The sequence below is a fragment of the Equus asinus genome, chromosome 15 (assembly GCF_041296235.1).
Source record: "Equus asinus isolate D_3611 breed Donkey chromosome 15, EquAss-T2T_v2, whole genome shotgun sequence".
NCBI lineage: Eukaryota > Metazoa > Chordata > Mammalia > Perissodactyla > Equidae > Equus > Equus asinus.
The window spans coordinates 42,445,119-42,467,339 of NC_091804.1; the positions used below are offsets into that span (position 1 = coordinate 42,445,119).

At 43.2% G+C, this 22,221-nt stretch overlaps 1 protein-coding gene and 1 long non-coding RNA gene across 15 annotated transcripts in view; one reads left to right on the forward strand and one right to left on the reverse strand.

Moving 5' to 3' along the window:
- The first annotated feature begins 878 nt into the window (after positions 1-878).
- LOC123277161 (uncharacterized) lies at positions 879-20,388 on the forward strand. The gene is made up of 3 exons (XR_006513890.2): positions 879-1,166; positions 18,538-18,666; positions 19,632-20,388. It is a non-coding gene; the product is annotated as an uncharacterized lncRNA (long non-coding RNA).
- BCAS1 (brain enriched myelin associated protein 1) overlaps positions 3,943-22,221 on the reverse strand; it is a 107,053-nt gene continuing 88,774 nt past the window's right edge. For 8 of the 14 annotated variants that reach the window (XM_070486154.1, XM_014832260.3, XM_014832221.3 and 5 more), the window contains 2 exons: positions 11,412-11,672; positions 3,943-4,952 (listed from right to left, as the gene is read on the reverse strand). In XM_070486154.1, the coding sequence (XP_070342255.1) occupies positions 4,878-4,952; positions 11,412-11,672 (336 nt within the window). In that variant the 3' untranslated portion in view covers positions 3,943-4,877. Of the gene's footprint in view, positions 4,953-11,411; positions 11,673-17,186; positions 17,253-22,221 lie in introns of all 14 variants that reach the window. The other 6 variants (XM_014832230.3, XM_044748208.2, XM_070486155.1 and 3 more) reach the window with 1 other exon arrangement.

A 22,221-nucleotide genomic window follows, 5' to 3' on the forward strand; every position in this document is an offset into this window, starting at 1 on the left:
CGCCATTATTATCCCATTGTTTAGGGAGGAACCTGAGAGGTGAAGCCACTTGTCCTCTAGTTGGGTGTGGGGACTTGAGAGGTGAGGCTGCTCCGTGGAGCCTGATGGGCTGGTGAGCTTGACTGAAATGCTTTGCAATGACGCTGACTTAAATGATTTGCAAGCACACTGTCCTTCCTTAAGCTTCGTCCAAGACAGAGCTGATAAGAATAGAAAAACAAACCAACCCACTTTCTCTTTGACTTGGGGGAGGGGAGGCAGGAAACCACAGAAGGCACTTGACGAGCCCAGTTTGGCCCTCTTGTTCTAGTCCTCTTCATTAAACTTGACTGCCTTCTAGAAGTTAATCAACACATTCCTCAGAGCTTCTTTGGCCCAATCTCCTCGTTAGACAGTCAGGGAAAAGGGCCTGGCTAGAGATTGCAGGACCCTAGGTCCTGGAACGCCCCCATGTGGCCGGATTTAAAAGAAAACATCCTCCAGCGAGAGCAAACATGAAAGCGGCGACTGCCAGAAATGCAGCTGGGGGCCATTTTGTCAAGAAGCGCTTCTTTGGGAAAAAAAAAAATCCATACAGGTGCCTGCTAGTCCCCTCAGGATAAGATGTAACAAAGGGGGCAATTACGTTCAGTTAGGGGCGTAGAGCTTTAGATTAGATAACGTATTCAGACAGCATTCCATAAACTGTAAAGTGTGATAATGTAAGGCATTATTATTATTATATTTACTTCTGAGAAACTGCATGGGTTGCTAGTCTGCTGTGCAAGTTAAAGGGCCAGGGGATGCAGAGGCTGGATGAGCAGCTTTCTGGGAAAGGGAAACAGAGCCGAAAGGGTTAAACCCCCCAGAAAACCAATTTATGCAAAGGGCTGGATCCTGACGGCATTCAGGCCAGCGCTAAAGATCTGAATTACAAATTTACACAATTTGCTGCTCAGTAAGTAATTTCTTTTCTTCCTAATGGAGCCTGTAATTTCCAGTGGGCCTGTGCCACTTTATTTTCCCTGATAGAGTGAGCGAGAGCTAGACCACAGAGGAGACTGATTCTACTCACCGTGCGAGTTGCCTTTTTAGAAGGCTTAAAAAGGGACCTTGGGAGGATGGTTAAAACCAACCCTTATCATCTGACATTTCTGCAAAGCGCATTTCCTGCGTTTGCAACTTGGGTGAGTTAATCATTGAAATCATTTTCCTTTCCTTCTCTTTCAGGTAGATAGGCCAGCTGATTTTATTTTTCAAACTGTAAGATCAACACGGGAGTATTTGACATGAGAAATGGCATTTGTCAGGTCCAGTGTGTCGAAATCTGCTCCCTTCCAGGCACTCTGAGAAGGAGCCAGCAGGACACAGATTCTAGTCTCTTAGAATCTAATTTAAATCTGGACTGTTTGCAAACAAACAAGGACAATCCCGTGTGTGTGTGTGTGTGTGTGTGTGTGTTTAAATGCCTGATAATTTGTTTAGAGAGCAGGGGGTACAACAAAAACACAAGAACTTCTCTTCCTTTCTCTTTTTCTTCCCTTTTTGGCATTTCTTTGGGTATATATCCCCTGCCTCAAGATGATGAATTCATGAGGGACCTCACAGGCTCCTAAGCACAACTGTGCTTTTGAAGGAATACTTTGATGAATATCAATCAAAAAGTCACTGTCAGCTGGAACTGGAAAGCAGAGGGCTTTTTTTTCCCCCAATGGCGGCCATTTCAGCGCAATAGCTCAATTCTTGGAAAAGACCACTTCTTCTTGACATTGGAGAAGACATACTTCCCTGCGCACCTAAAAGTAAATAAGTAAATAAGTAAATGAGTACGTAAATTTTTAAAAAGTCACCTTTGCCCTCCCCCAGGTCTTGATTTCTCTTTCGGTTTCAGGGCGTTTTAATGTTTTCTCTGTGCAAGTTTTGCTGAGTGGCATTTCTGGGCTCCGGATTTTGAGGAACTTCGGTCCCTCTGTGTCCCAGGAGCTTTCTTGAGTTCACTGGAGAGTTTCTGCTTGGTGTTCACACTAGTTTAGCATGAGGCATGGGAATTAGTATTTACTATAGATGCATCAGAAATGAGCTTTCAACTCAAAAAAACCCCCAGAAAACTCAAAAATGTAGTTTTAAAACTTGCTTCTTAGGCTACAATTGGATTCAGAATCCCCGAAAGAACTCATTTTTTGAGTCCGCTCTGGCTTAAATTTTCTTGCCTTTAAAAAAACAAACAAGCAATTTCATTAAAAGATCACTCTCTTTTTTGGCCGGGCAGATGGGAAACCAGTTACAGAAACTGTTGGCATTCTTTGCAGTGAGATTCTCAGCAAAGAACCTCTTTTTAAAAATTTTTCGTTTTTTTCCTGGGGAGGTGGGGGATGGGAGGGCTGCGTCTGAATTAGTGACTCAGTCCCGCCTGGGGGTGTTTCTCATCAGGGCAAAAAGCCCCGAGCCCAGTGAGGTGAAACTTGGAAGTGATACTGTCGCCCTTTCTCAATGGACTAGTGTGGCCTGAGCTCACCAAAGGTCGCACCAGGCAAGCCCCCTGGTGTTTGGAGACAAAGGAAGAACCAGCTGCCTGGTTTCCTCAGTCGTCCCACCTTCTCTGATGGCGTGCGAGGAGGGAAGGTCACCCCCCACCAAGGGCTTCCCCAAAGGGTTTTTTCCTGATCTATGCCAAGTTAAGCATTCGGACATGAAGTGACATGAGGTTGTTCTCAGCTGGGTGAGTCACAGACACTGAGTAATCTCCAGGTTTGGGCAGGAGGTCTGAAGAAGCTGAGCCAGCTGCGAGGAAAAGACCTCCCGTCTTTTTTTGAAACACAGCATTCAGCCAGTCCAAGCTGGGGGCGAGCAAGCCCCAGCGGCAAAGGGCCCCCCAAATCTTCATTTTTAGAGATGCTGGGTTTTTTTCCAAACACATTTTTCAAACACCTTGTTGCCAAAGCCATGGTTTTATTTACCTAAAGTGCAGACGTCAGGAGAGTATATTCAATGTTTATTTCCAATCAGTGTGTGATGGTTTGCATGTGGGATGGATTTGTAGGAGCCAGTGTGTCTGTGTGGCTCTGTGTTAGTTCCATGTATCTTTTGTATGTGTGTGAATATGAATGCGTATATGCATCTATCTATTCTGGTACGTAACATATAAGTATGAATGTGTCCATGCATTTATCTATTCCTGTATGCAGTGTACATTTATATGTAGGAATGTGTGTCTATGTGGTATAAATACATAGTTGAATATACGTGTGTGTATCTGTAGCGGACACTGCTGATGCATTCATGCTCCAGCTGCTGAGGGATCCCACCTTCTCAGCTCAGTGGGAGCAGCTTGCCCGTCCTGCCACCTCCCAGGGTGGCCTACCACTCACCAACAAGGATCCAAAGCCTGGCCCCTTTGCCTGAAGGCAGATCACCTGTGTGGTGCACTTCATGCTCTGGAGTCTCCCAGGGGATCAGGACGAGACTCTAGTCCAGCTGAAACCTATCCTTGCTCAGCTCCTTCCCTGTCCTGTTCTTCTCTTCCTCCCTTTCCCCTGGGAGCCCTCCCTCAGTGCATCACGTGCGTGCATCCAGATCCCTGTCTTGGCTCTGCTCTAGGGAGCCTGGCCTAAGCAGCGCTTCTCTATATGTGCGTGTGTGTATATGCAAATATACCTGCACACACTTTGCAGGTGTGTGCACCTAGGAAATCTAGGAGGATCTAGGGGAGAAGAGAAGCTGGAGGAAGAGCACTGATTTTATACTGTGGGAGATCAAGTCATCTCAGACAGAGTATGAGAGACCTGCTTTAAAAGTTGAAAATTAAAAGATGCTTTAGATGTAAATGTATTTTTTTTTATTAAATCAGAAAAAGAAAGATACAGTATACATGATATCAGTCAATCATATGCTACTTTGAATTACATTTTAACAGACTCATGGACCTATTTACTTCTCTGTACAAGTATTAAAAAAACTCAGGTATTTGAATAATCTTCTGTAAATTTTTATTAACTGGGGTTACGGGGAGGGTTTTATCAGAGCACATCCTGAGAACATTAGGAAATTACAGACAGACTTGAGATAAGTGTCAGACAGAACAGATGAAGCAAGCCCCTCAGCCATCTGAGAAACATTAATAATGTAAGATTGCAGAGACCAAATCTTTGTTAGGGATACAGGATGCGGGATTAACATGGAGCCCTCGGCGCCCCCTCGTGTTGCAAAGTAAACCTGCAACTTCATTTGTTTCGTTTTGTTTTGTTTTTTGGAAGTTGTAATCCTCAGCCTTGTCACTGAGCCTCAGAAAGCAATCGTTTTCCCAAATCATCTCAAGCCCTCTCCAGTCAATCTTTTCCCTCTCATCAGTAACCTTCAAGGACCCTATTTGAAAGACGACTCTTATTCATTCCCTTTCTCATTCCCCACACATTCCATTCCAGGAAATTGGCAAGCTCCCAACACAGAGCCCGTGTTCTCCCGCCTCGAAATGTGAACTTAAACAAACAGATTTTCGTCTCTCCTCTAAAAGCTTAGAGGATGAACACGTATTTACTACAAAGCTTAATTCCTTCCAACAGGCATTTTTCTTCTGCAACTTACTTGTCACTGCCATTTTTCATAACTTAACCAGAAAGACTTCCTCCGCCTTCTCCCTCCCCTGCTTGACAACTGACTCTTCTGACCTTACTAGTTAACTTGCTAAACCATCTTTACAGCTATTTCCCAGGAAAGACTGGACCAGAGACGTAAATAATACACCTCAATATACAACAGCTCAGGCTTCATTTGTAGGCAGAATTTCATTTGATGGCCATCAGAAGAAAAACTATATACATGGAGTGGGTTTGGGGAGGAGATGGGGTAGGGAGAAGACATCCTGGTGGCAGGAGGACTTGGTGGGAACTGGAGTGATTTGTTTACTTGGATTTGCCAACGGGTCCGATGGCTACGGGGTCTGTCTGCACTTGAGCGTCCAACATCCGCTTTGGTCCCTGGAGAAAAATATAAAGAAATTGCATCCTAATGAAGATCTGTTATAGCAGCAGCAACAACTGCCATTTATTTAGCGCTTACTCTGTGCCAGGTGCTGTGCTGAATAAATAAACCTTATTCGTGGGTGGTGGATAAGAGAATGGTCTCCAATCAGATGCCCGAGTTCAATGCCCAGTTATATTACTTTCCAGCTTTGTGAAATCGTGGACAAATTATTTAACTCTTTATGTTGCAGTTTCTTCATCTTTAAAATTTATCTCAGGGGGATGTTTCAAGATCAAGTGAGTTCACACCTGTAATGCCCTCAGAACAGTGCTGGGGTGTCGAAGGCCTTTCACAATTACAGCTCACTTTAGTGACCCTCTCCAATCACTTTCTAACCACATTGCCCTGTCTAATTTTCTTATAAAACATATCACCATCTGAAATGATCTTATGATCTATGGTACTTGTCTAACCAGAATGCAATTTCTGTGGATTCTCTCCGCTATATCCTTGGTGCCGAACAAGTGCCTGGCACAGAGTAGGTACTCCTTCATGTGGACTGAACATGGTCGAACAAACCCTGACTCAAGTACTATTATGACTATTGTTATTATTTTTTACTTTTTCTGTCAAGTATAATTTATATACAGTAATATTAACCCTTTTAATGTACGGTTCTATGAGCCACACAAATAGTTATGTAATCACCACTGCAGTCAAGATATTCAACCATCTTGAAAATACTGCTTGTGCCTCTTTGTAGCCAACCCCGTCCCCCACCCCCAGACCCTGGCAACCACTGACTGGCTCTCCATCCCGGGAGTTTGACCTTTTCCAGGACGTCACATCAATGGAACCATAGAGTACCTAGCCTTCGAGTCCGGCTTCTTTTATGTAGCATGATTGGTCTGACATTCATCCATGTGGCTGCATGTGTCAGGGTACGATTATTGGTGGCCCTGTTTTACAGTATAGTATATAGTGTAGGGCAGCACAGTAGAATATAGGATAGTATATATGGTACAGTATACAGAGAGCATAGATGGTTTATATAGTACAGTACAATACTATATATATGGTATAGAGTAGTATAACATATAGTATAGTAAATTATAGATAGTATAGTATGCTTAGAAAGTGTAGTGCAGTATAAGTATAATATAGAGTAGTGTATATTGTATGGCATATAGAGTATATATAGAGTGAAGTCTAGTGTAGTAAACATAGCACAGTATATTACAGTATGGCATAATCCATACAGCATAGTATATATTACATAGTATATATAGTATATATAGAGTGAAGTCTAGTGTAGTAAATATAGCACAGTGTATTACAGTATGGCATAATCCATACAGCATAGTATATATTACATAGTATATAGAGTATATATAGAGTGAAGTCTAGTGTAGTAAATATAGCACAGTGTATTACAGTATGGCATAATCCATACAGCATAGTATATATTACATAGTATATATAGTATATATAGAGTGAAGTCTAGTGTAGTAAATATAGCACAGTGTATTACAGTATGGCATAATCCATACAGCATAGTATATATTACATAGTATATAGAGTATATATAGAGTGAAGTCTAGTGTAGTAAACATAGCACAGTGTATTACAGTATGGCATAATCCATACAGCATAGTATATATTACATAGTATATAGAGTATATATAGAGTGAAGTCTAGTGTAGTAAACATAGCACAGTGTATTACAGTATGGCATAATCCATACAGCATAGTATATATTACATAGTATATAGAGTATATATAGAGTGAAGTCTAGTGTAGTAAATATAGCACAGTGTATTACAGTATGGCATAATCCATACAGCATAGTATATATTACATAGTATATAGAGTATATATAGAGTGAAGTCTAGTGTAGTAAACATAGCACAGTGTATTACAGTATGGCATAATCCATACAGCATAGTATATATTACATAGTATATAGAGTATATATAGAGTGAAGTCTAGTGTAGTAAACATAGCACAGTGTATTACAGTATGGCATAATCCATACAGCATAGTATATATTACATAGTATATAGAGTATATATAGAGTGAAGTCTAGTGTAGTAAATATAGCACAGTGTATTACAGTATGGCATAATCCATACAGCATAGTATATATTACATAGTATATAGAGTATATATAGAGTGAAGTCTAGTGTAGTAAATATAGCACAGTGTATTACAGTATGGCATAATCCATACAGCATAGTATATATTACATAGTATATAGAGTATATATAGAGTGAAGTCTAGTGTAGTAAATATAGCACAGTGTATTACAGTATGGCATAATCCATACAGCATAGTATATATTACATAGTATATAGAGTATATATAGAGTGAAGTCTAGTGTAGTAAATATAGCACAGTGTATTACAGTATGGCATAATCCATACAGCATAGTATATATTACATAGTATATAGAGTATATATAGAGTGAAGTCTAGTGTAGTAAACATAGCACAGTGTATTACAGTATGGCATAATCCATACAGCATAGTATATATTACATTAGTATATACAGCACACATATTCAGGGTGTATAGCACAGTAAATATAGTACAGTATATAGAGTACAATAGTATAGTATAGGGTAGGGTAGTACAATATACTATTGAAAAGTATTTATAGTATAGTACATATACGCATGGTGTAATATACTGTAGTACAGTGGAGCATACACAGGATAGGATAGGTTAGTATAGTGTGCACAGTGTGCTCTGTACAGTAAGTAGAGTAGTGTAGTGTAGGATATACATTGTATATAAGGTATATACAGTGTATATACAGCACACATGTAGGGTAATGTACTACTGCATATAGAGCATGGTAGGATATAGGGTAATATAGTATGTAGGATATACTATATAGTGTAGTGTGACGTAGTGTAGTTTATCACTGGAATCAGATTGCTGGGGTCTGAATCCCAGATCTGCCACCTCCTGGCTGTGTGACTTTGGTCAAGGGGCTTAGCCCTCTGCACCTTAATGTTACCATTGGTAAAATGGAGATTCACAGGCTGGGTCTGAAGATTAAATGTTAGTATCTGTAAAGTGCTTAGAACAGTATTTGTCACCTACTAAGTGCTAGAAAAGAGTGATTGTTATCATTCTGAGTGGTGGTGGTTGGATTCATTCATTCAGCCAACAACATATATCGAGCACTACTGTATGTAAGTCATTGCAGTAGTCTTTGGGAACACAGCAATGACCAGGACACCATGGCACATTGAAAGCTTGGGCTCAGGAGTCAGCCATACCTGGGGCCGAGGACTGCTCTGTGCCTCTGATCAGCTCCCTGCCCTGTGAGCCTGTCTCATCCCGTGACCTCACCTGGTCCTCACAGCATCCTGTGGAGTTGACCCCACTATCCTCACCCTACAAAGGAGGAGGCCCGGTGACCGCGAGTCACTGACATCAAGTTCTTCACTAGTAGCTGGTGGATCCGAGTTCTGTCTCCGATTCGCCTGAATCCCGAGCTCGTCTCCTAAGCCCTAGGCGATCCCCAATGGCCCCTTTGCACCGCATTGTAAACACTTGGTGCTGTGATGACACCACAAGCTCCTTAAGGCTGGCAGTGTCTTTCTCATCTCTGCACCTCTACAACGGGGGTAGGGGCTGACCAAAAATCACTCACAAAATGCTTGTTCCTTCCTGACAAATTAAAACGGGCCAGGCGTTGTTCTGACGTCATGTGATCTCATTTCATCTTCCTGCAAACCCTGTCACGTCAGTACTATTAGCCCCATTGACAGGGTACCTGAAACTCAGAAAGGTGACATCCAAGGTCACATAGCCACTCAGTGGTAAAGCCGGGTTCAAATCCAGGAACGAGCTTCTTAGGTTTCTAGGCCTGGACTCGGGCTGGCCCTGGGGAAGTGAGCCTTTCTGAGCCCCCTTCACCCAGGGTGCCTTCGTGCTGTCCGTCCTGGTTTACACAGCCCCTCCCTCCCATTTATCACCTCCGTCAAAGCCGACCCTCCAAGGTCTCATTCCTCTAGGTCCCATGACGGGGGTCCTCGTAGGCTAAGCACATCAAACTTGAGTTGCCAAGCGGCTGCCTTGAGCTGAATTTGGCTTGTAGATGGGCTTTATTTTTTTTAATTTATAAATTAAATGCTGACACTTAAAAGTTAGATACTTTCACATAAACATCTGTACTTTTGTTCTTTTCTCTTGAAAAATGGGGAGATCCTGCCATACTGTGTTCATAATTCTGCAAGGCAACAATGGCTGGTGCTGAGTGGGAAAACCTGAGGCTCTGAGGGGTTAAGTGATTAAGCCAAAGTCCCGTAACTAGGAGTGGTAGTTTCCAGACTCTGGAGAAGCTGCCCGACTTCACAGCACAGGCTCTTAGGCACCGCTCTGTTCTCCTTTCACTGTCCTACGTGCTGCCTGGTTGTATCAGGGTTCGCAGCCTCGGTACCACAGACACTTTGGTCTGGATATCTCTTCATTGAAGGGGACCGTCCTGTGCACTATAAAGCATTGAGCAATATCCCTGGTCTCTACCCACAACGTTCCAATAGCACCTACTCCCAGTGGTGACAATCAAAATGGTCTCTGGACATTGCCAATGTCCCCTGCGTACAAAATCACCACTGGATTAGATCCGTCCCATTAGATCCAGGGATTTCATGGGTAAGGAGATATGCAGAGAATACCCCATGGGCCTCTGACAAAAAATCCCAAGAACTACCAAGAAAGAGGGGAACTGGGTGTATAAGCTCAGAACTTTCCAGAACACCACCTTCCCCACGCTATATGCCACTCAGTGCACTGCAACTTGGCAGGTAATGGCTCGACCAGAACTTTGGGCAGAAAAAAATGCACAGTCGCTTTGGAAATGCCTGAGAAAAGTGTGGTTCGAGTTCACACTCCTCACCGAGGAGCTGGAGCTGAGCATGGAGACAACTCCTCCAGCAAAACTACTCAAAATGTGATCAGTCTTTACACACTCTCTGTGGTCAGTCTCCTTTCTTCATCACCTCTTTACAACTGGAGAAAAGCCTTCACCTGAGGCGCTGGGGAAAGTGGCAGGGGCGGGGCTCTGCATCAGGGCTTCACGTTGCCAAACAGCCTCAAGTCGTGACTTTAACACTATCTCAAATGGAAGTTCTACACTCATACTCAAAGACACGGAGACTGGATAGAAATATGACGACGTTTACCATAAAACATTAACCTCGGGGGCTGAGATTCTGCATTAGGCTCCCCAGAGATGCTGGAAACCAAAATTGGGCCAGGGAACCATCTCACCCACCTACTTCTCTCTCTTAGAGGTCACCAATATCCACAGATATTCACGGACTGGAACAATCATGAATGATCAGCTAGGTGTAGAGCAGTGGGCTTCCCATAACTAGCCCATCTTTACTGCAACACGCAGGGGAGCTCCCGGTCACTGCCCCCCGCTGGTGTCAGCATTCCTTGCTTGCCTTGGCCTCCTGGCTCAACCCACATTCCCATGGGTCCCAGACATGACTCCACTCGTTCTTCCTCCTGGTTTATGCTTGATCGCCTTGCTTATCATGTGAGTAATGACCCTTCAGACTCTCCTTGTTTGCCAGGATTTATAGCATCCCAAATGTAATGAAACATCTACTAGTGTCCTATTTCACTCCATCCATCCATTCATTCAACAGACTTATTGGGTGTCTACTATGTTCTAGCCACCATGTTGGCAGGACAGCACGTCTGCCCACGACAGGTGTGCTCACGGCCCTCGCACAGCTAACAGTCTAAGGGAGGAGGCAGAGAAGAACCACAGAGCCACAGAGAAAGACTGCAAGAGGTTAATGAATTATTTAATGTTTGGCCTCCACTCACCCCCGCCTGGGCTTCCCTGGAAGGAAGGGGCTAAGTTGTAGTCGCCTCTGTCTATCCAGCCCCCAGGGGCAGGCTTAGAGCAATTTCCCGGGTTGAAACTCTTCCAGGCTCCCTTTGGCCACAGTTGAGCAGCGATGCACCTGTTCCTGCCCGCCCTTCCTCCATCCTTGAATTCTTTCTTCCAGCCAGACTACACTTCAGCTGGGTGCTGTCTCTCCAGCACACCTCTGCACCTGGGGTCCCACTGCCGGGAACCACTCTGCCTGCAGACCTCCACAGGCTGACTCCAGATCCCACATTTCCTCTGACATGCCGTCTCTGACACTCCTCTCAAACCCAAGGCCAGGCCACGTCCTCACTCTCAGGCTCCTTTCACATGCCCCGCTTCTGCCTCCTGGCTCTTCCCACACTCCACACCCGCCCCCATCAAGCCTGCACTTTCCTGTGGGCTCCAGGAGAGCACAGCCTCCGCTCTCTGTGCCCAGCACAACGCCTGGCACACACCAGGTGCTCAACAAATATCTCTTCGACGAATGTCCAGCCAATCGGCGCCCATTGGAGGTGGGAACCACACCCCCGGCCTAAGAGCCCGGAGAGAAGAGGGGCAAATCCACCTACCAGGCCCTTAAAGAAGCCCCCGAGGGACTGCCGCCGCTTCTCAGGTCTCTTTTGGGACTTGTCGCCGTTCTGCAGGTTCCCCTCGCCGGCGGCCGGCTCCACACATGGACCCGGCTCTTTGGCTTCCTGCTTGTTGCTCTTCTGCTTGTTCATTTCGGCGGCCGCCTTCTTGTCCTTGGAGGCGCCTTCTTTGCCCTTCTGGCCTGCTCCTGCCGGTTCCGGCTCTGGTGGCGGGATGGCCTTCTCCGCGGAGTCTGACGTCTACAGCAAGTTCAAACAAAATGCATTTTTAGTGGTTGCAACTCTCAATAGCAAGTGAAAAAATGTTACAGAGTTGTTCAAATGTTGGATGGTGTCTACATTTTCATGAGTCCTGGGTGAAATGAAAAAGAAAGAAAGAAAGAAAAAAACAGGTGCAAATACTTATTATGGTGTAAGGTTGCAGCAGGGGACATTTATTTATTTATCCAATAATTCGTTAATTAATTTCATGCTTTCCCAGCAAGCATTCTTTCCTCCTTCGTCTGGTACTAGAACCTGGGTTCTCCTTGGGGAACCGCCTCTCTCTCGTCTATGTTTTGTGATTTGGGCAAACTAATTCCACCCCTGGACAAGGGCATGTGACTCAGACCTGGCCAATCAGAGCATTGCATGTGATTCAGCTGCTGTGATTGGTTGGAGATGCCCAAACGCAGATAAAAGCTGAGCTAATCTCAGAGCTTTGCGAAAACAACCAAGACAGAATCCAGCTCCTTTTCTGTTGGATTTGAAGATAAAAGCCTGGAGCTTCCAGAGCCATCACCATTTCCAGGAAAAAATCAAATTGAAAAGGAAGGCAACACAGAGGAAAGCAGAGCTGAGAGATGAGGAGAGAGAGGGAGAAAGAGCCCGCTTGCTGATGGCATTATGAGTGCCCCTAGATCTAGCTGTTCCTGAAGCTCGTTTGTCCTTATGCAAGCTTTGAGAAGGTTTCTCCCACTTGCAACCACATGTGACTCTTTTCTTGGGGATGCCTATTCTCCATGATTATGTCTATCTTAATTTCTGGTGTGAAACTGTCCTTTCACTTCATAAAATAGTGGCAAAAGAAGATGATTGTTTTATTTTTAATTGTGAACATACATCTTTCATGATAAAATGAAATGTTTGTAATCCTACTTGATTCCTACAATTTGGAAGGATGAAGCTGTAAAATCCAAAATTCCAGAAAATGGTAGGCAAATTACAGACAACAAAAAATCTGTTAGGAAGTTAAAGCTTTTTTTCCCATAATTTACTCAAACTGAAATGCCTATGGGAGGTGGATAGATAAAATAAAATGAAAGAGGCTAGAGCTAAGAATAATCCCAGGGTGACCTTATTTCTCCAGTTGTAAAAGCAACACAGGGCCAAAGAAATATTTCCCTTGTGTAAGAAAAACACCAGTTCAAGCAATGCTGGCTTTGATGTTGGGGAGACAATTTGGAGTAGGGGGGACTGTGGTGAATTGAATGTCACATCACCTGTCTAAAGGGGCAACAGCTGCTCAGACCCAGTTGCGAGATCCTGTGCAGGATTATAGCCCCAGTGCTGTCGGATCTTTTAGTTTTTTCAATAGAAACTTGAAATTGAATTTTTTAAATGCAAAATATGTCCATTTTTGAATGTCGACTTCAAAAGTTTTAAAGCTCTGTTCACAGCAAACAACTACAACACACGGACCCCTGTGGGTGGCCTTTGACCTACTGAATGTATGTTTACAATCTCTGATTCATAAAGTTATGTGTTGTCCCTGAGCCCAGAAATTCTGTGACTAAGTGGCAGTTTTGATCAAGGAAGCAGCAATCAGAACTGTCATTTTACAGCAGTGGATCAAGCACACCCCTGAGAAATAAGCGAGCAGACGGAGAGGATTCCCCAGGCCGAAGGCCCCCACAAGTTGCAGCCCTCAGAGGGCAGAAGCCCTTGGAGAAAGAAACATCAGCCATCCAGTGCTGTCCTGCAACCGCACGTCCTGAATGTTTCAGATCCCAGCTACCCAAGTTGTAGAAAATGCTAAGCCACAGATATCCAAGAACAGCAGACAGCCCAGAGCAGAAACTTCCCTTAGAATGAGACAGAAACTGCCACCACGATGCTCTTCAGGAAGGCCAGAACCCAGGGACCCGGGTTCCAACACCTCGTTAACTGGTTTCGTTGTGTAGAAGATTTTAAGATGCAGTGAGTGGCGAAGAGCTCAGTGTCTGGAGTCAGAGGAACGTGGTGTGGTTCCAGTTTCATCACATCCTCGTTGTGTGACCGGAATAAATTGTTTGATCTCTCAACTTCGTCTCTGTATGGGAGTAACAAAAAAACCCCACACCTCATGGCGTTTGAGGATTAAATTAGCTCGTAATGGAAAGCCTGTTTGACATGGTGCCTGGCCCATGTGAAATGCCAAATGTCAAGGGACCAATCATCTTGGTTTGTCTGTGACTGAGGGGGTTCCAGGACATGGAACTCAGTTTCCAACCAGGAAAGTCCAGGGCAAACTGGGACAAGTGGTTCATGCTGGCTTAACGTGGCCGGCGCTGAGTCTTTCTGAGAGACTGTGTGGATCTGAGTGCTGGGAACAGACGAGGCACTCAGGAAATTCTTGTTGAATGGAGTCCCCTGTGCCTCTCCAGCCACATCTCCTATGCCTTTCCCTTCTGCTCGTTCTGCTCCAGCCACACGACCTCCTTTCACTCCAGAAACAAGCTTGTTCTCAAAGCAGAGCTTCACATTTGCTGGGACTCTGCTCGGTACGTCTCCAGGGCTTCAAATGACTGCTGCTTCCTTCCTATCAGTCTCAGCTCGGATGGCACCTCCTTGGAGACGCTGTCCCAGGTTGGATGGGCGACAAAGCCTGACCCCTCTCCTGTGGAACACTGCTGCATTTTCTTTATATTTGCGGTCATCTTGGGGATTTCTCTGCTCACTTGAAATGTTCTGTCTGTCTCCTTCTGATGGAAGGGGAGCTCCAAAGAAAAAACTCTTCTCTCTTTCTTCCACTGCTTTATCCTCAGCACCTAGTCTGACACACACTAGGTCTCCATCAAAATGGATTGAGTGAATGACCAGCAACTCACCTTCCAAATGTTTCCAAGATATTTCCCTTGGCAAATCTTTGTGGAGTGGGAATTGGGAGGGACACATAGGCCAATAGGTCTCATTGGACGTTGATCTTTTCAAGAGGGGAGATTTCAGTGGATCATGCTCATTTACCACATGGTTATTCCATCTCCATTAGGCTTCAATTTTCTTTTAAATGTCTTAGAAACTAACTTCTGAAGGCAACAGTTGGCTCGTTCCTTATTTTCAGAGTAAGCTAAGAATCTAAACTTTGCGATGATTGCTTTGTCATTAAACGCAGACAATTCAAAACCTTTCTTGGGGTTTGACTCTGTTTCAAAATTTATAATAAAAATTATTCACAGCTGAATCATCTGAGTGCATCCCTTCCTAGAGGCCAGAGATGCTGGCAGGAAATTGGAGGACAAGATCATGGGAACATCCTATTTGGTTCAGACACTAGAAGCCTAGGCCGGGGGTGGCTTGGACTTTTCCTAGAAACGTCAACTAAGACTTTAATAACTTGGAGAGGGCAAATCTAAAAGGAGCAGAGAACGTCTACTCCCAGCTCCTAGTTTAAACTAAGCATTTGTCATCTCTCAATGAGTACACACCAATCTTCTCAAGTCTGGATCCAAGGCCCTGGAAAATAGAATTCTCAAAACACTCCTACATGACTGTAAATAGAATGAGGCTTCCAGCTCATTCAGATTTTCGCTGACTTCATTTAGATTCTAGAGTCACCAAAATTATTGGCATAATTGTTTCACTGTCAGATTCTAAAACGTACAATCATATTTAAGTTTTTCATGCTGAATAAAGTAAGTTTATTATGTTTCCAAGGTAGTAACCTTTGGGATTTTGGGTCCCAAATTGGTCTAGAATATGGGTTTCAGAGGCAGGCATAGTAGTAAGTTAAAAAAAAGAAAAAGAAAAGAAAAGCATTTGAATGCAGTAAAAAGCAATATATTTCCGGTTGAAATATATAGGATAATCCAATTATTGTGGAAACAGAAATATCATAAATGATTTACAGTCATTGCTGCTGATTTTTGTGCATGTGAGATGAACAGCATTATAGGATAATAATTTCCAATCAGCAGCACAATAGGAGTAGAAAGAGACAATAGCAACAGCTATGGCTTCATTGGTTGAAACCCTAAGCCCCAGTGTGAAAGTCTGTGGGTAAGGAGGTAATTGAGGTTAATTGGGGTCATAAGGATGGGGCCCTGATCCAATAGGATCAGTGTCCTTATGAAGAGACACCAGAGAGCTCGCTTCCTCTCCTCTTTGCCATGTGAGGACACAGCAAAAAGGCAGCCATCTGAAGGCCAGGAAGGGAACCCTCCTCGTCAGGAATCATATCCTGCTGCCATCTCGATCTTGGATTTTCCAGCCTCTATAACAGTGAGAACAAATTTCTGTTGTTTAAGCCAGTTGGTCTGTGATATTTTGTTATGGCAGCTGTGCTAACACAGCAACTAACATTTATTGAGCTCTCTGTACCAAGAGTGTTCTGAGTGCCTTACATGCATTGACTCATCTAAGTATGACAATCCTGTGAGGCAGTGTTTTCCACGTTCCATTACATAGATGAGGAAACTGAGGCACAGAGAGATTGGTATTTTGCCTTTAGTCACACAGCTAAAAAAATGGCTGAGCTAGGATTTGAACCCAGGCATTTTGAGTCTGCAACTCACTCTCTGAACCACATCTCTATATTGCCAAAATTAGTAGAAGAATATTTGATGACATTTTTGTGGAGGTAAACTTTTAGTTAAAAAAGTACATGTTCTAAAATAGGGGACTGAGCATGAGATAATCCCATTGGGAAAAAAAGAAGACATATGGTTATAAAAAAGTGTCACAGCTAGGGGCCGGCCTTGTGGCCGAGTTGTTAAGTTCGTGCACTCTGCTGCAGCGGCCCAGGGTTTTGCTGGTTCAGATCCTGGGCACAGACATGGCACCGCTCATCAGGCCATGCTGAGGCAGCGTCCCACATGGCACAACTAGAAGGACCCACAACTGAAAAAAAGAAAAATATATGTATATATACAACTATGTGCTGGGAGGCTTTGGGGAGAAAAAGGAAAAAAAAAATAAAATAGAAATCTTAAAAAAAAAATGTCACAGCTATGTTTCTTTAGAATAGAAAAAATAATGGAAATGAACCTTGTGATTCCAGGTCTTTCACTCATCTGTTCAAGAAATAGCTCCTACTATGTGCCAGGCACCATGCAAGGTGATAGAAAATAGAAGAGGCTCCTTCCTTGCTCACAGATGCTCCAGACAGGGGCTGGAAGGAGTAGGGGAGTCAGATAACTAATAGACAAATGACTTAGTACAATGTGTGGATAAGTGTCGTGAAGAAAAAGGACACGATGCAGAGATGATGGGTGAAATGGAAGATTTCTCTGAGGAGGTGACATTTAGGCCAAGACTTGAAGGACAGGAAGGAATTTTCCATGTGGAGAAGAGGGAAGAGCGTGCGTGAAAGCCTTGCAATAAGAAATAGTAGAGGAATTCTAGCTTGTTCGTGCTTGTATCTGCAGAGCTCAGGATAGTGCCTGGTATACAGTAGGAGCTTAACTTAGAGATGTTAAATGAATTGGCTGTGTTGAGAATTGCATTGGAGATGAGGCTGGAAAGAACTGAGAACATGCCAGCTAACCCACCACCGAACCGAGTTCACCGGTCACTTACTTCGTAGCTGGAGTCTTTCCCATTTACTTCTTCTGAGTGGGTGATCCCTCCATCCCCTTTCACTGACTAAAATAACAAACAGACAATGACCTTTCAGCCACCACGAGCACAACAAAATAGGGAACGCGAGGGAAGTTCTGAAATGGATGACCTTAGTCATTCATTATTGAGATTCGGAGTCAAGACAAATGGACGACCCGCTGGAAACATAATTCTCATGAGATATATGATTTCCATGTGGTCTGTACCCAGAGCCTGATTAAATTCAAAATAACAACAACGACAGAAGTCCTAAACCCTAGGATTATGTAATTCTGAGATTAAATAAATGATGATGAAAATACTCATGTTGGAACCTAGAGGTGGTTGAACATATTGAATAAGTAAACGAAGGGACAAGGAAAGCATTGGGAGCCTTCCGTTGCTAACATTTAGGCGGTGGGTGTTTTGTTGTATTCTTTCTCCTAGTGGAGGGGTGATGTTGAGCATTCCATTTTCCATCCTTTAGCGCCCCCTGTGGCCACTGGCATCAGTGACAAGGCTAGATGGGGTTGAATTCGCAGCTTGGCCTCTTAAACCCATACTCGAAGCTACTGGTTCAAAGTGTGGTCCTGGGATCAGCCGCTTCGGCATCACTGGGGAACTTGTTAGAGAGGTGAATTCTCGAGAGCTACTCCACATCTACTGAATCAGAAACTCAGGGGGTGGGGCCCAGCAATCTGTGTTTTAACAAACCCTCCAAGTGGTTCTGAGGCACACAAGAGTTTGAGCATCACTGCTTTAAGCTAACTGGCCAGAGACAAATGCAGACCAATACCAGGGTCTATAGTTTCAACTGTGCATTAGTAACGCTCTGTGCCTGATGCTTGATAAAATACCTAAGAGATCCCGTAATGAATTTTTCAGTTCTTATTGACAATTTTGACTCAGGTCTAATCCTCAAATCTTTGGTCATTGCTTATCGTCTCCTGTTCCCTGCTATGGAGGAAGGGAGCAGGAAGTGGAGGTCAAGCAATGTGGGGCAAAGAGGAAGACTTCCAATTTGACTGTTACTATCATGGCTGTTCTGTTAGCAGACAGCAAAATCTACAACACCTGCATGAAGAATAGTTAAAATCATTAAAGGCACTCAAATACTTTTTTGACTGATCAATATTATGTGCCTCTGTAATCTGACATATGGTATTCACATTAGCAGAGAGAAAATTACTATTTATGAAGGCTAACTCTTAGTGAATTGGTTACTAAGTGCCAAGCACTGTGCTAAATGAGATAATAACACATTAGTTCATTTATTTATCATATCAGAACCTCAAGATGGAGGAATAATTTTATTTTCCTCATTTTACAGGCAAGAAAATGGAAGGCCAGGGAAACTAGCACGAGTCATGGAACTAGCAGGTTATGGAGCCAGGATTTGACACAAGGTGATGACTCCGTGTTCCGTCTTTCAACCACCTCCCCATGCTGCCCTTAGAAGGTAGGAGTACCATTCAATGAATAAATATTTATTAAGCATCTATATGAAGCTATCAAATTAGGGAAAATGATAAGGACTTGGATAAGATAGAGGTTGATAAATCTCAAATAGGGCTGTTTGTGGGACATGCCCATCTTCAGGGGTCAACCATGCTCACCTGTAAATATTGCTTGGTGCTGCTCTCTGATTCAGAAGACCCAACTAAGACTGTCAATGATTTAACACAGTATGGGAATTCCTATGTCCTTTCCTACTCCAAAAGCAATGTTTATAGAGCTTGGTCCAAGGGAGAACCTTGATACACACTTCTCGATTGGTTGGGAATGGAAGAAGTCTTCCTTCAGCCTGAACTCCTGGTGTCTGGAAGTGCCATGTATGTTTCTCAGGGATATCATTGTCGTGGGTTTCACCAAGGAGTTCAACCCAAAGACCAATAAAGATCTGTCTGTCCTCTGCATAAACTTTAGATCCATTTAGATGCAAAGTGATTTTTTCTTCCTCTGGGTCTTCTGGATTGTTCTACAAGGGCCAATCTTGCTTGAGAACATTTAGAAAAAGAAATGGACTCTCTTGGTTATTATTTCTTTCCCTACACCCAGCTCTGTCAGCCTCTCCATCTTACCCAAAGCTTTTGCCACTTTGGGATTCATTTGGCCTCCAAAATTCAGGCTGTGTCATAAGAGCCCTTCCTACTCAAACACGTTCTCCAGTGGGCTTTAGAATATCGCATCATATCGTTGGCCTTTGGGGAATGTTAAAAGCAAAACCAAGCAACCAAAGAAACAAAATGGCTTTTTAAGCAAAATGTGCATGGACATTGGGAGTCATGCCGGCCCTTTTGCCCCCTTCGCCCCCTAAGACAGAGACCTTCAACTTCCCTTTAGTCCTTTCCATTTAGTATCCGATGGGCACTCTGCCAATTTAAGGTTCACATTTGCTTTCTTTCTCCTCCCTTTCTTTGCTAGGCCTTGGAGGAGATGTGGATTACATCAGAAGGCTCTCTTGGCAGCAGTGGATGTCAGTTAGCATCCTGAAAACAGACCCTCAGGCTGTCGGGGAGCTCATTGCAAAGTTCAACCTCTTAAAAAAAAGGAGAAAAACAATCTCAAGCTTTTCTATAATTTTTCCCTGTTGTTCATTTTGAGGCATGTACAGCTGTATTTACGCAGAGCTGACTGTATGCTGAGTTTAGATTAAGGGTCTTATTAAGTCCATCTGAAGTCTCTTCAGTAACGCAGTTATTAACATTAATAATTAATGCATTTATTATTAGTATTGCAGTTATTTCCTTCCTTCCTTTTTTCCTTCCTTCCTTTCTCCCTCCCTCCCGCCTTCCTTTGTTTTCTTTCTATCCCTCTTCATTCCTCTTTGCAGAGCCCTCTTTCAGAAAAAAATTAGAATAGTTCACGTTGGGCTTTGCATTCAAAGATCCATAACCACAGCAGCTTATTTTTTCCAGCTGTCAAAAATAGCAGTTACTGTTTAAAGAGGCGAAAATTCTTTCAGAGACTTTTTAATATTTTAAAGAACAATTTGAAGACCATTAAGTCACTTCAGAGATTTCCCAGTGTGATACTGAGCAACTTTCTTCAAGGAGTTTCTTTTTATTCGTGAGAACCAAAGGCGAGGCATCTCAGGGCAGCCAGACTGCAGTGTTGAGACGGGACCTGGTTGTGGCATCCAAGCCTTGCGTATTAATAAAGCCATTTTTTATTTCTTTCATTGTGTCATGCATTCCTATAGCTTGAGACTCTGGAGAACGTTTGAACCATCTCCACTATATATTACTTAGATATTCAAAATTCTAGTGGGAATGTTTGCTGGTCAGTTCACATTTCTTGGAAAGGAATGGAATTGTATTTTGATGATGATCTAATCCAACTGAAGTTGAGATTTAAAAGAATTGGGACACCATTTTAATTTAGTTAGAGCGTATCAGCAAGGTTGTTGACTACATCAGCCTAATTACAACAAATCCAAAGAACCGGACCTGCTAGAAATTTCCAGGATCAACAAAGGCAATGAGTCCAAGCTTCGTGTTTTACCCGACTTGAAATGGAATTGGACAATTGAGACAAAATTACACAGCTGAGGTAAATCTCATTTTAATGACAAGTGTATTCAGAAAATTTATGCCCAAGTTTTGTGTAAGTCATGTCCTAATTCTCCTCTCTTTTGCTTTGTCGTAACTTCAGGTCAATGTAATTTCAGGTAAGCCCAATGCTTGAAAATGATGCTTCTTGGGGCCAGCCCAGTGGTGGAGCGGTTAAGTTTGTGCGCCCTGCTGCGGCGGCCCAGGGTTTTGCGGTTCGAATCCTGGGCGCGGACATGACACTGCTCATCAAGCTATGCTCAGGCAGCGTCCCACATGCCACAACTAGAAGGACCCAGAACTAAACATACACAACTATGTTCCGGGGGCCTTTGGGGAGAAAAGAGGAAAAATAAAATCTTAAAAAAAAAAGATATTTCTTTACACAGAAAACATTACCAAGAGAATCACAAAATGGGAGCCTGTGGTTGTTCTACCTCCATTTACTCTCAAAGAAAACCAGCTGCCAGAAGCACAGGAAGCAGCAATAACATGGGTACAAGGGGGAGCTTTAGAATAAACAAAAATCTGAATTTGAATTCTGGCTTTGCCATTCACCAGCTCTGTGACCCTGGGCTTAAACGCTCTGAGTCTTCATGCCTCATCTGCTCAGTGGGGCCATAGCAGCGCTCGTTTATGGGGCTTTTATATTAATAAATGAGTTAAGACATACATGGGTTTATTATTATTAGCACAGTGCGGGCCGTACCATTTACACACAATTAATAAATGGTGGTTCTTCTTCTTATTATTACTACTAATAACTGGGACGAACCAAATGACTACAGATTCCCTTTTAGGGCAGGAAGGCGTGCGAGTCGCTGGTGGAGACAAGAATGGCCCAAACAAATGCTACTTTCAGAAAGCTTTCCTGAAAGAGCAACTCAGTATTTATATTTTAATACTCAGGAAAGAATCTGGGATCAAAAACTCTGGCTGGAAGACTCCTGTTTTTTTTTGTTTTGTAATTACCATTACAAACCACCCTCTTTTTTCCCCCCAGATAGTAAATTTCAGCAGGTTCTTTTAGACTTATTAGATTGAATGTAGTCAACAAAAATCTCTGAATTCTTGGCTGTCTCTTTATTTGGGTCTTTAATTTGCCAAATACTAAAGCTCCCAGTATTTCTTATCTAAGACTAGGAACGTTACTCCAACAAAGATTTCTTACAAAACTAACGGTCTAAAGAAAGAGGCGGGAGGAGGATTAAATGAAACAATGTACGTGACAATAGTTTGGAGGAGGAAGGTACTTTTCAAGTACAAGGTGTTATTAATATTGACAGATTATACATTTACACATCTCTATTTCTGTCTACCACATTTGGGGTTTCAGCTGCCTACCTGGTTTGTGGGTACGTGAATCCGGTTCTCTACCCACTCTATAAAAATGTATTAGCACTTCAAATATCCTGTTTCTTGACATACAGTTGAATTAATACATATAAGAATCTTTTTCTATT